This window comes from Macrotis lagotis, chromosome 5, assembly GCF_037893015.1.
Source record: "Macrotis lagotis isolate mMagLag1 chromosome 5, bilby.v1.9.chrom.fasta, whole genome shotgun sequence".
Lineage (NCBI taxonomy): Eukaryota > Metazoa > Chordata > Mammalia > Peramelemorphia > Peramelidae > Macrotis > Macrotis lagotis.
Genome location: NC_133662.1, coordinates 7,391,214 through 7,405,448, shown reverse-complemented (window position 1 = coordinate 7,405,448; position 14,235 = coordinate 7,391,214). Strand labels below are relative to the sequence as shown.

At 39.4% G+C, this 14,235-nt stretch overlaps 1 protein-coding gene across 1 annotated transcript in view; it reads left to right on the top strand.

The window, feature by feature from the left end:
* The window catches only part of LOC141488442 (antigen WC1.1-like), a 78,514-nt gene that overhangs the window by 22,189 nt on the left and 42,090 nt on the right, over window positions 1–14,235 (top strand). The window contains exons 10-14 of the mRNA XM_074188511.1: window positions 480–512; window positions 968–1,087; window positions 1,469–1,564; window positions 3,834–3,986; window positions 4,762–4,863. Of these exons, the coding sequence (XP_074044612.1) occupies window positions 480–512; window positions 968–1,087; window positions 1,469–1,564; window positions 3,834–3,986; window positions 4,762–4,863 (504 nt within the window). The remainder of the gene's footprint in view (window positions 1–479; window positions 513–967; window positions 1,088–1,468; window positions 1,565–3,833; window positions 3,987–4,761; window positions 4,864–14,235) is intronic.

The following is a 14,235-nucleotide window of genomic DNA, read 5'->3' as shown; positions in this document are numbered from 1 at the left end:
GATTAGGAGGGTGGTAGTATGTCCAAGAGTAATAGGAAAATTTGGAAAAGGAAAAAATCTGTGAGGAGGAGAAAGAACAGCTGATAATTAGCTATTTTGGACATACTAAGTTTGAAATATCTATGAGACAAGAGGAAGGTTATATGAGAAACTTGTAATGATGGAGTGTGAGAAGGGATCCACACTACTTTCTTAGAAAATATGTGATCCTCCCATAAATAACCAATTTGGCATCTGAATTTAGGATTTGACTTCAGCACATGTCCTCTGACTCTGATCCATATGTTTTCAGTTTCTTAAACTTGAATTGGATAAATTCTTTATCCAGGACCAAGGAGATCCTAGAGCAAAGAGTAAGCTGTTTGGTGGAACATTATGTGAGAATGTTCACATAGGGATCTTAAGAGCAGCATCCAGAAGTCATGTTCATCCTGATCTCTACCCCTTCTTCAGATTTTTTTTCTCTTATTTTCTTCCAGGTCAGAGGACAACATTGCCATCTATCATAAAAGGTACAGTTCTCTGCCACTCCCTCACTCCCCTTACATGAACTCTGACTTCATTTGACAACAGAACCTTTCCCAACAGAAACTCTTTTAGACCTCAGGAGACTTACTGTACCTGAATCCTGGGAACTTTTGGGGATGTGGGTTGAGTTGGGCTTTTGAAGGGATCTATACAATGTTCTTCAAGATTGTATCTACCTCTTGCCATTTATCAGTTTAGAGATCTGGAATTTAGTCCCCATAAGAAGAATGGTTCCTTAACTGTTCTTTTTTTGGCATCCAGACCTATCCTCATCCCCTCCGCTATGCATTTGACAGGGTTTTTTCCAGTTGCAAAATCATCAGGCTGAGGGTGATTCTCAGATTTCTGTCCTCTCACCATACTAACCTTAGGGAGCTGGCCTGGGAAAAATTTGACAGCTTCTCCCATAAGCTGGAGCTTTATGATTTTTCTTTTCCAGCTCCTGACTCTGGCATATTCCCACTGCTTGGGATCCTCTGCCTCATTTTAGGGGCCCTCCTCTTTCTGGTCTTCATCTTCCTGGGGATTCAGATGCACAGAGGGAGAGTCCAGAAACTGGGTGAGCAACCTGTATAACACTGAATAATATGTGCAAAGGTGGTGTGAGTGAAAAGAGGCAATGATGGAGACTGAGATTTTGGACATGGTCATTAAAGCACATTTAGCACTTAGACACAATTTTTGCTCTGGTTTTCAATTTCTTAAAGGCTCCACTTGTCATTGATCCAGGAGACGCTAAGATGTAAGGACAAAGTTTGTGTAAAGTGTGAAGTTCCAACCATGGTCATACTATATATGGGGCTGGGCAAAACAGGCATCTGTAGTAGAAATAGGGAATGACTTGAGTGTGAATAGAAAGTAGATTGAGGAGGATCCTGAGCTAACTATGCCAGGTGTTGAACTCAGATGCAGAGTTTCTGATCAATGGCCATTTGTCCAGCTTTGTCCACATATGAGGATTCTCTTTATGAAGCCGTATACCAAGAAATTGATTACCAAGTGACAGGGGAAAAGGAGGATCTTCTGAACAGACCAGGTATGTGTATCTACTACCCATCCTCTTCCTTGCATTCTCTGAACATCATCTATAAGTTTTAGTCAATATCAGAATCCATGACCCAGGCATCTTCAGAAATCTCTGCCTATCATTGTCTGATATGACTCCCCCTGCCAATTCTTTGCATTTCCATTCTCTACATGAGTAGGAAGATTCAACAGCCTAATTCTGAGCTTTGATCTTCTCTAGAGTTCTTGTGTTTTTTTGATTTTGAATTTTTTTTCATTTTTTTATTAAAGATATTATTTGAGTTTTACAATTTTCTCCCAATCTTGCTTCCCTCCCCCCACCCCCACCCCACAGATTGCACTCCGTCAGTCTTTACTTTGTTTCCATGTTGTACCTTGCTCCAAATTGGGTGTGATGAGAGAGAAATCATATCCTCAGTAACCAGATCAGACAATAAGATATCTGGGTTTTTTTTCCAAATTAAAGGGAATAGTCCTTGCACTTTGTTCAAACTCCACAGCTCCTTATCTGGATACAGATGGTACTCTCCTTTGCAGACAACCCAAACTTGTTCCCAATTGTTGCACTGATGGAATGAGCTAGTCCTTCAAGGTTGAACATCACTCCCATGTTGCTGTTAGGGTGTACAGAGTCTTCTTGGTTCTGCTCATCTCACTCAGCATCAGTTCATGCAAATGATTTTGAATTTCTTTTGTCATTTTCGGTCCCACTCATTATGGTGCGTGCCATCAAGGTCATGAGGCCCTCATAATTTTAGGTTCAAAAATGCATTGATTTAATTTCTCTTAGAAGATAGTCTATTCAATAGAAATGATGAACAATATTGTAATATTCCCTTTTAATCCAACCTTTTCTTGTTAAGAACAGAATTGTAGCAAAAAAGACTTGAATATCCCTAAAGATAATTACTTGAAACTGTGAATGAAATGCTCTTTCCATATCCTTATCTCTTTTTCATTTGCATGAATAGTGCTGCTCTTCTATCCATAGCCATCTCTGGGACTCTTACTCATTAATAAACTTTCAGTTCTCCATACTTTATTTCCTTTCACTATTTGATGAACAATACCCTTCTTTCAGGACAACATCACTTATGATATGTTGCAATTTTTTGAATATAGATTGTTTTACATTATTAATATCTTGTCAATTAAAACTCTTCACCTGTCAAATGTGGATACTTCTAGGAAGGTGGCATGAGTTTCTGTCACATTTGGAAGAACCCCTAGCCTTAAGCCAGACCACTTTAATTAATTATCTCAAAGTAACTGTTTAATCTATCTGACCAAGACCTGTTTATGTTTAATTTCTATCACCCTGATGTCAAAAGACATTTTCACATTGTTTTGGAGTTGTAGATAGACTATGCCTGTTTGCTTAAATCATGGGGCTTCATCTGAACAGAGAAATTTCTGTAAAAGGCAAACTTCCATATTCTAGAGAGGAAAATGAAGGGGAAAGTTCAGCATACACTTTCCCCAAATAATAGAAAAGGGGATCTTACAGGTAAGGCCAAGTGTTTCTCTAGGAGCTTTCTGACCTTGAAAGCATCAGCTAAAATATAACTCTGCTATCCTTCAACTCTTCATCCCAGACTTCCTATAACTCACTTTCAGAAGATTATCAATGACAATTGAATACTCTGTTTGACTCCAGGCAGGTTCATCAGACATTGAAATTTGGACTGATATCAGGGAAATGACTCAGGGAAGGGAGGAAGGGAACTAGGTTGGTTTGATAGGTGGTTAAGACCCTGAAAAGAACACAGGGATTGATTTCAAGGTCAGAATGATGATGAAAGAGGCATCAGAATCTGGTGGATAATTTAAGGAATCAGTTTACTCTCTCTTGAGTATTCTGTCTCAGGGTCACTATCAACAGAAAAACAATTAATTGAATTAAGGATAATGTTTCAGGTTCTAGAATCCTTGCTCAGGGGACCAGTGAAAAGAAATGAGGTCATAGAAATTATTTAGAGGAATATATTTAGAATTAAGCAATGCAAGGGGAAAATCAACATAGAGGGAATTGAAATCATTGTTCTATATGACAGAGAGTTAGTCCCCTTACCCGACTTAAGCACTTGGTGATTCTTAGTTCAAGATCAGATCTCTAACTTAAGCCTAAGTGTCTTTATTCTTTATCTGAATTCAGCTTTGAATACTTCTTGACATTCGCTCTATCTTTAAAAGAAACGAAATTTTGTTTTCATATACTCAAAGACATCTTTTCCCTTAGAAAAGTCACATCGAAAATAAGATTTTCATCTCTCCCTCAGAAATCTCATATTGGCCCAGTGATACCCCAGGTGATGGGTATGATGATGTTGAAGAATTATCTGGATCTGAAATTCCAACTGTCACCCAGATGAATAAAGGGAGTACTCTTGAGCCTACCACTGAATGGAATGAGTATGGAGAATCAGACATAGGTGAGTGGTTCCCAATAAACTTATTTGACCTAACAAGTGAGATTTCCAGCTATTTTGTAAGATAAGGGGAAATTGTGGTGGTAGAGGTGGGGGAAGAGTAGCCATAATGGACAGTTATAGGCAGAGATTTCTGAAGATATAAAGTCAATTGATTTTGTGTATGTATGCATGCACGCACACACACACACACACACACACACATATATATATATATATATATATATATGCATTCAAATAAATAGTTGAATGTCTCTAAAAGTATATATGTGCTGCATACATATACACATATAGGAAAAAATATTTCATCAATACATTGCAAATTCTCTGTAGTGACATTTTTAGAAATATATTTGGGAAAATTGTATCCACTGTGATCATACCAAGCTTTTTTTTTGTTAGGCTTTTGCAAGGCAATAGGGTTAAGTGGCTTGCCCAAGGCCACACAGTTAGATAATTATTAAGTGTCTGAGGCTGGATTAGAACTCAGGTACTCCTGACTCCAGGGCTGGTGCTCTATCCACTGAGCCACCTAGCCACCCCCATACCAAGCTTTTAAATGAGCTTGCTATGGGGTTCTGAGACTTGCTCCTCCAGCCACCCTTTTCTTGACTGTCACTCAGCCATTTCCATTCCTGCACTCTTCCCTGTTAATGGTACACCCAAACTTAGAAAAGACCCTTTACCCAGTTCTTTTCATGCAACTGTACCACCACCAAAGACTATTTACTTTTCTTTAGGCATAGCTACAAATTTATCTCTACTTTACTGGCTCTAGGTCAGTCTCCTAAGTTCTTTGGGGGACCCCCTGCCTCCAGGATGAGAGAAGATGACCCACCAATGTCCTCTGAGGATATGGGGTATGATGAAGCTGAGATTGGTGTCCCTCAGATGTCATTTTAAGATGGTCAGCTACAAGAAATATCCTAATAAATGTTTTTTGAATTGAACTGCTATGGAATATTTTCTCATGATACTTTAAAACCCTCAAACACTATATCTTAAAAAATTCATGACTTCTGGCCAAGATGGTAGAGAGAAGACAGGTACTGTGCTAGGTACTCTTGGTTTCCCCTCAAAAGTAACATGAAAGAAACCACTTGGCAGAAATTTGATCAATAAAACCCAGGAAAAGAAGCTAGGAGAACACCTACTAACAAGGTCTGTCTCAGGGGATCGTGGGTGAAATGGGAACAGAGAACAGAGGGTGAGCCCAGGGACAGGAGCAGGATGAAGACAGAGGACTGGCTTAGCTGCAGGGACTTGGGTGAACAGTGGGTTCGAGGACCAACTTTAGCCCCAGAATCTCTGCTTGGGGAGAGGAGGCCTGGTGAGTCCCAGTTGACAGGAGTATGAGTTCCAGCACAAAGAGGCAGAGCATGCCTGGAAATTGACCAGCTGGGTGCAGGACCTAAGCTGCATACTTTTTGTGGAGCATTCTTCCCACAATGAAAGGTAATCGCACCCCCCCCACACACACACACACACCCTCAGGCTCAGTGGTGGGCAACACAGTTCACTCAGCTGAGAGATTAACTACCTCCCCCAGGGCCTAGTTCATTGTTCAAGGTCACCTCAGACCCTGCTGTCCCTCATCACTCCCTCTAGGATTTGGGAAAGGCCTTCAAACACCCAACACCTCCTACTGGCCAGCCCGCTTGGAATTACTAAACCAAGTGAACAAAGCCTCTAGGATTTTCAAAAGCAAATGTCTTGGAACCAGCCCCTCCCTGAACACAAGATCCTAGGAAAATGCAGAAAGGCCATGAGAAAGGGAGCCCAATGGAGAAATACTTACAAGGAACAGCTTCTAACCCAGAGAGATCAAGCACTTTTGAGGAGGATATGAATTGGTCTCCAGTCCAGAAAGACTTCCTTTAAGAAATCAGGAAGGAGTTTGAAAATCAATAGGAAGAATTGGGAAAAGAAATTCAAGAGAAAGTTAACATCTCACAACAAGAAAACAAATCCTTGGAAAATACAATTGGACAAATATAAAATGAGAATACTTTGCTCAGATCTTCAATTGGGCAAGGGCAAAAAGAAAATAATTCTTGACTTCTGGCCAAGAGGGCAGAGAAACGATAGGAGGAGTTCTAAAGTTTCCATATCTTCCTTTATAAATTATATGAAATAAATCTGTTAACAGAAATCCGATCTACAAAACCCAGAAATAAAAGCCAGCAGAAGAATATACACCTTAGTATCTGTCTTCAGAGATTGTGGGTGAGTCTGGGCACAGAGAGCAGACCATGTTGGGAGCATGGGACCAGCTTGGTAGCCTGGATCAGCCATGGATTAGGCTGATTAGTGGCGGGGTTTGGAGCCTGGGAGCCTGAGGGACCGAGAACTGGACCAACTTGATCAGCAATGGGGCTAGGTCGACTGCTGGGGCTTGAGTCAACTAGGGAGCACAGCCATCAGTGGCAGGGCTGTAGGGAGAATTCCTAAGCAGGAGAGTTGCAGAGACAATTCCTGAGCCCCTCTGGTCAGGAGGAACTCAAATTCCACACCTCCATTTCAGCTGAAGTCTCTTCCCAGAACAAGCACAACAACAGACTCCCTCTACCCCAGACTAAGGCCAAGCAACAGAACCATCTCAGTCGACAATAGGGAGAGTGATCACCTCACCCCAGGGTATAGCCCTCTATTGATTGAAGACAAAAATGTTTTAACAGCTTCAACCACTCCCTCTAGGCCAAGGGAGAGGGCCTCAATGAAGTTCACAGACACTCTAGAGGAAGCAACTAGCAACCCCTACTGTCCAGCTGGAGAGCAATCCCTCCAGCACCCTGTACTGGTCAACTGGAGATATTGAACTTAGTGAGCAAAACATCTAATACAATCTACTGGCAAGCTGGAATCATTACACTTACTGAATAAAGTCTCCAGGGATCCCAACACCAAATCTCTGTGAACCAGCCCCTCTCCAACACAAGGTTTTAGGATAATGAAGAAATGTCAGCACAAAGGAGGGTCTATGGAAAAATTCTTGGAAGGAAAAGACACTAACTCAGAGAGATCTAGAACCTCTGAGGAGAATATGACCTGCTCTCCAGCACAGAAAGACTTCCTTGAAGAAATAAGGAAGAAGTTTTACATCAATTGGAAAATGTGGAAAAAATATGGGAGAGAAAATTAACACCTTGCAACAAGAAAGCAATTCTCTTAAAACCTTAATTGGTCAAATGGAAAACTTACAAAAATAGAATAGACCAATTGGAAAACGAGTTGCAAAAGGTAATTGAAGAAAATTCTTTTCTCAAAAAAAGAATGGAGTCTTTGGAAACTAAAGACTTTATGAGACAGCAAGAGTCTGCTAAACAAAACCAAAAAATCAAAAAATAGAAGAAAATGTAAAGTACCTCATCAGGTACTTTACAAAGTACCTAAAACCACTGACCTCAAGAATAGATCGAGAAGGGACAATCTGAGAAAAATAGGCCTTCCTGACAACATTGAAGAGGAAAGAAAAGCCTAGACTTAATAATACAGGATTTAATGATAGAAATTGCACTGATATCATGGAACCAGAGGGCAAAATAGTTATTGAAAGAATACATCAATCCCTTCCAGAAAGAGATCCTAAAATGAAAACACCAAAGATGTTGTGGCCAGATTTCAGAACTATCAGGTAGAAGAGAAAATCCTCCAAGCAGCCAGAAAAAAACAATTTAAATACCAAGGAGCCACAGTAAGGATTATGCAGGACCTGGCTGCATCAACATTAAAGTATCAAAGGGCCTGGAATGAGATATTCTGAAGAGCAAGGGAACTTGGAATGCAGCGAAGGATTCACTATCTGGCAAAGCTGAACCTTCTGTTTCAGAGAAAAAGATGGACATTTAATTAAATTGAAGACTTCCAACAATTCCTGATGAAAAAACCAAAGCTAAATAGGAAATGTGGACATCAAACAGGAGGGTAAAGAGACACATAAAGAGATTTAAAAAGGGGGGGGGGTAAAGAAAAAAATCTGCTATCCAATAAGAAGAAACTGGGTATATCCCAGGATGGGAAAAAGATTCTCATAACTCTAGAGAATTGCAACTCTATCAGAGAATACACTTAGCCAGAAGTGATGGACACTCATAATTTAGCCAAGAGACTGCTATTCAATGGGATGAAACTGGCTATATCTCTACTTGGGAGAAAGACTCTAATAACTCTCAAGAACTGTAACTCCATTAGAGAGAATATACTTAGCCAGAAGTGATTGACACTCAGGATTTTCTATGACTTAGAATGATTTAAAAACACTTCCTCCTTAACAATGGGGACAGGAAGGAGATGGGAGGAGGGAGGGAATTGAATGAGGTAAATCTCATTACATTAAGAGGTGCAAAAGATCTACTGTAATAAAGAGGAAGAAAGGAGGAGATGAGAAACATCTGAATCTTCCTCTCATTAGACTTGGCTTAAAGTTAACTTACATATACACTCAGTTAACTTAATAAACATTGTACCTTTCAAGTATTAAAAGGGGGGAAAGGGGAAGGGGGCAGAGAGATTGAGGGGGAGAAAAAAGTGAAATAATAGAAGGAAGGGAAGGGAAAAAGGAAAAAAAGAAAGGGGAGAGGATGGATATAGGAGGGCAAAGACTTTGAAGGTGGAGGCATACACAAGCAAAATATTGGGGAATACAGATATGGGGGGAGGGGAGTAATACAAACAGAGGGAAGATAGCATGGAGGGCAATAAAGTGTTAGTAATTATAACTTTGAATGTGGATTGGATGAACTCTCCCTTAAAATGTAAGTGAATAGCAGAATGGATTAAAAACCAGAATCCTACAATATGCTGCTTACAAGAAACTCATTTGAAGTAGAGAGATACATATAGAATGAAGGCAAAAGGTTGGAGCAAAATATATTTTGCTTCAGCTGAAGTGAAAAAAGCAGAGGTAGCAATCCTTATCTCAGGCAAAACAACTGAAAAAATAGATAGTGTTAAAAGAGATAAGGAAGGAAATTATATCCTCCTAAAAGGTACCATAGGAAATAAAGTGATTTCAATACTGAATATGTATATACTCAATGGGATAGCATCCAAATTCTTAGAGAAGAAGCTTAAAGAGCAACAGGATGACATAGACAGCAACACTCTACTAGTGGGAGACCTCAACCTCCCACTCGCAGATTTAAATAAATCAAATCATTAAATAAACAAGAAAGAAGTTAAGGATTATTAGTTAATGATTAAAAGTTAAAGTTAAAAGATTATTAGAAAAGATTATTAGAAAAACTAGATATAATACACTTATGGAGAAAATTGAATGGGGATAGAAAAGAATATAACTTTTTTTCTATAGTACATGGCACTTACACAAAAATTGACCATGGCATAAAAACCTAATAATCAATTGCAGAAAGGCAGAAATACTGAATACATATTTCTCAGATCATAATGAAATAAAAATCATATTCAATATTGGGTCAGGGAGCTATAGACCCAGAACTAATTGGAAACTGAATAACCTCATTTTAAAGAATGAGTGAATCCAAGATGGTGACAAGAAGGGATCGAGTCTTAGTAGCTCTCTGATAAAACTTGAAACTAAGGACTCTAACTAAACTTTTGAGAGACAGAACCCATAAAGGAACCCAGTGAGGCAGTTCTCCTACTCAAGGTAACCTGGAAAAGAGCAGAAAGGCTCTGCTTCCCGGTCAGAGGGGCGGCCTGCCAGAGGGGTGGCCTGCCAGAGCGAAAGAACTTCAGCCTCCTGGAGGCAGCCCCAGGGCACTGGGAGCAGTGGCTCACAGCAGCGAGGGAGTCTCCTGAGCTGCACCCCAGGGAGCACAGGGCACAAAGTAGGGGAACATCAGGGGACCTTTGCCAGAGTGAGCACGTGGAGCCCAGCCCTCAGGGCACACAGCAAACAGCTTGGGCTTTCAGCAGCCCAGACCTGGAAACAGAAGCAGGCGGAGCCAGTAAGCAGGAGCCCCCAGGGCATGAGCCCATTGAGCTGAGGGAGGGGAGTGAAGAGAGACTGCAGAGCTCTGTCCTCTACCTCTGGAACAGGACTCTGGCACTCTGACCACATTCAGATCCTGATAGCAGTCCAGGCCCCCCCATAGAAAAGCAGGCCACCCCCAACCTCAGCCCCTTGACAGAGGGGGGCGCTTAGGGTCATTCACAGATCAGGAGGGAGGACAGAGCCTCACACACTGAGACCCTTGTGGGAGTGTCCCAAAAGCTCAGGAAACACCCCCAAAACAGGCCCAGGCTGGGAACATGAGCAAGCAGAGAAACAAGAGGAAGCCCATTGAGAAATATTTTGCATATGAGCCCAAAAAGGATCAAAATACTCAGTCTGAAGATGAGGAAGCACAAGCTCCTGCATCTAAAGACTCCAAGAAAAACAGAAATTGGGTTCAGGTTATGACAGAGCTCAAAAAATACTTTGAAAATCAAATGAGGGAGTTGGAAGAAAAACTGGGAAAAGAAAGGAGAGAGATGCAGGAAAAACATGAAAATGAAGTCAGCAGCTTAGTCAAGGAAATACAAAAAAATGCTGAAGAAAAATAGCATGCTAAAAACCAGCTTAGGTCAAATGGATAAAACAGTTCAAAAAGTTATTGAGGAGAAGAATGCCTTAAAAAGCAAAATTGGCCAGATGGAAAAAGAGATAAGAAAACTCTCTGAAGAGAACAAATCCTTCAGACAAACAATAGAATTCAGGGAGATTGATGAATTTACCAGAAACAGGAATCAATACTTCAAAACCAAAAAAATGAAAAATTAGAAGAAAATGTGAAATATCTCATTGAAAAAACAACTGATATGGAAAATAGACTTAGGAAAGATAATTTAAAAATTATTGGAATACCTGAAAGTCATGATCAGGAAAAGAGCCTTGACATCATTTTCAAAGAATTCCTACAGAAAAATTACCCTGATATTCTAGAAGCAGAGGGCAAAAATAGAAATGGAGAGAATCCACTGATCCCCCCGAGAAAGAGATGCCAAAAAACCAACCCCTAGGAATATTATAGCCAAGTTCCAGAACTCCCAAGTCAAAGAGAAAATATTACAAGCAGCCGGAAGGACACAGTTCAAATATCATTGAGCTGCAGTCAGGATCACACAGGACTTAGCAGAAACTACACTGGAAGCTCATAGGGCTTGGAATATAACATACCAGAAGGCAAAAGAGCTTAGAATGCAGCCAAGAATGAACTACCCAGCTAGGCTGAATGTCCTCTTCCAGGGAAAAAGATGGACTTTCAATGAACCAGGGGAATTTCAAATGTTCCTTTTGGAATGGCCAGAGCTGAACAGAAGGTTTGATCTTTAGATACAGGACTCAGGTGAAGCATGAAAACTGGAGGAGAGGGGGAAAATATGAGGGACTTAATGATGATGAACTGCATGTGTTCCTGCATAGAAAAATAACACTGATAATACTCATATGAACATTCTCAGTTAATAGAGCAGGTAGAGGGAGCTTTTATAGTTGAAGCACAGGAGAAAGCTGAATTCAAAGATAAAATATGGTGTAAAAATGGAGTCAATAGAAAAAAGGGAAATGTAATGGGAGAAAGAAAAAGGAGAGGGGGAATAGGCCAAGATATTTCATATAATAAGATTTTTTTAATTACAAAGAGCTATTGCAATGATATAGAAGGGGGGAGGCAAGGGGTAATGAGGGAACCTTTGCTCTCATCAGAGGTGGCTAGGAGAGGAAACAGCATATATACTCAATGGGGTATAGGCATCTGGAGTAAGAAGGAGGAGGGAGAAGGGGGAAGGGGTGGGGATATGAATAAAGGAGGAGAGGATGGACCATGGGGGGAGAGTGGTCAGATATAACACATTTTCTTTTTTTACTTCTTGCAAGGCTGGGATTGGAAGGCCTGTCCAGGACCATGGGGTCAGGTAGATTCTGGGCCTATGGGGTGGCAGGGGACTCGGGGCCTCTTGGCCCCAGGACCAGGGATCTGTCTGCTGCACCACTCAGTGACCCTACAGCAGAGTCCCAGTGAAAGGAGAGAGAAAATATAGTACATGGTAGTGGAGAAATAAGAATTGAGATCAGCAATGGCAATGTTGGAAAAATATGGAAGTAACTTTTGCGATGGACTTACCATAAAGAATGAGATCCACCGATGACAGAGGTGTTGGTGTTGGAACAAAGACTGAAGCACATTTTTTTATTGTTATTATTTGGGGGAGGGTGCAGGGCAAATGGGACTTGGTGGCCTGCCTGGGGCCACATAGCAGAGTGATCTTTGGGTGTCTGAGGCCAGATTTGGACCCAGGTGCTCCTGGCTCAAGAGCCAATTCTCTGTCTGCCACCCAGCCACCCCTACTATTATTACTATTTTATTTTATTTTTGGTCTTTTTTTTCTTCTTTTAGGTTTTTGCAGGGCAGTGGGGATCGGGTGGCTTGCATGTCACACGGCTGGGTGATTGTTGGGTCTACGGGGCTGGATGTGGGCTCGGATGCTCATGGCTCCAGGTCTGGTGCTTTATGCCACCTGGCCATACATACAATTATTACTATTATTTTTTTAATTTTAATTTTTTTCTCTCCCCTTTACTTTATCACTCAAGCAAGTCTATATTCATGGGGGGAGGGGTATTTTGTTTACTCTTAAACGAGAATATTTTATTAATGTAAAAAATTTGTACAAAATGAGAATTAAAAAATTAAATTAAATTAAAAAAGAATGAGTGGATCAAACAACAAATTATCAATGAATCAATTATTTTATCCTAGATAATGACATTAATGAAACAACACACCAAAATCTGTAGGATTCACTCAAAGTGACTGTCAGGGGATGTATATGTATATACATATATATATGTATATATATATATATACATATATATATGTATATATATATATATATCTTTAAATGCTTACATGAATAAATTAGAGGAAGAGGAAATCAATGAACTAAATATGCAACTAAAAAAATTAAAGAAAGAACAAATTAAAAATCCTCATTTAAATACCAAATTAGAAATTCTAAAAATTAATGGAGAAATTAATAAAATTGAAAGCAAAAAGATTATTGAATTGATAAATAAAACCAATAGTTCATTTCATGATAAAAAAAACAATAAAATTGATAAACCTCTGGTCAATTTGAGTAAAAACACATCAACAAGCATCATATGCAATAGTGAATGCAAGAGGTATTCCCAATAAGATCAAGGGTAAAATAAGGATGCCCATTATCACCACTAGTATTCAATATCATATTAGAAATGTTAGCCTCAGCAATAAGAGAAGAAAAATAAATTTAAGTAATTAGAATTGGGAAGGAATAGACAAAACTCTCACTCTTTTCAGATGACATGATGAATACCAAGAAATCATCCAAAAACCTACTGGAATCAATTAGCAATTTTAACAAAATTGCAGGATATAACATAGACCCTCATAAATCCTCAACTTTTCTATATATGACTAGCAAGATACAGCAGGAAGAGCTAGAAAGTGTAATCCCATTCAAAGTAACTTCCCACAATATAAATTATCTAGGATTATCTGAGTCTGCCAAGCAGACTCAGAATTTTTTTGAAAACAATTACAAAACACTTCTCACACAAATAAAATCAGATTTAATTAACTGGGCAACCATCAACTGCTCATGGGTAGGTTGCGCTAATATAATAAAAATGAGAATTCTAACAAAACTAAACTATCTGTTTAGTGCCCTACCAATCAAAATTTCAAAAACATTAATGAGTTAGAAAATGTTGTAAGTAAATTCATACGGAGAAACAAAAAAGTCAAGAATTTCCAGGGATTCAATGAAAAAAGTGCAAAAAAAGACAATAGGTTAGCCTTATCAGATCTAAAATTACATTATAAAGCCTCAGTCATCAAAACTTTCTGGTATTGGTTAACAAATAGAGTCAGTGGAATAGACTAGGTACAACAGCAGGAAATGATTATAGTAATCTGCTGTTGGATAAACTCAAAGAGTCCAGCTATGGGGATAAAAACTTTCTCTTTGATTAAAAACTGTTGGGAAAATAGGAAGCTAGTATGGAAGAAACTTGGATTAGACCAGTACCTCACACCCTATACCAAGATAAGATCAAAATGAATAAAGGATTTAGCCATAAAAAACAGTATTATAAGCAAACTACAAGATCAAGGGGGTAGTTTACCTATTATATCTATGAAAGGGAAGCACTTTACGACCAAGGAAGAAATGGAGAACATCATTAAACACAAACTAGATAATTTTGATTTTATTAAATTCAAAAGTTTTTGCATAGTCTAAACTA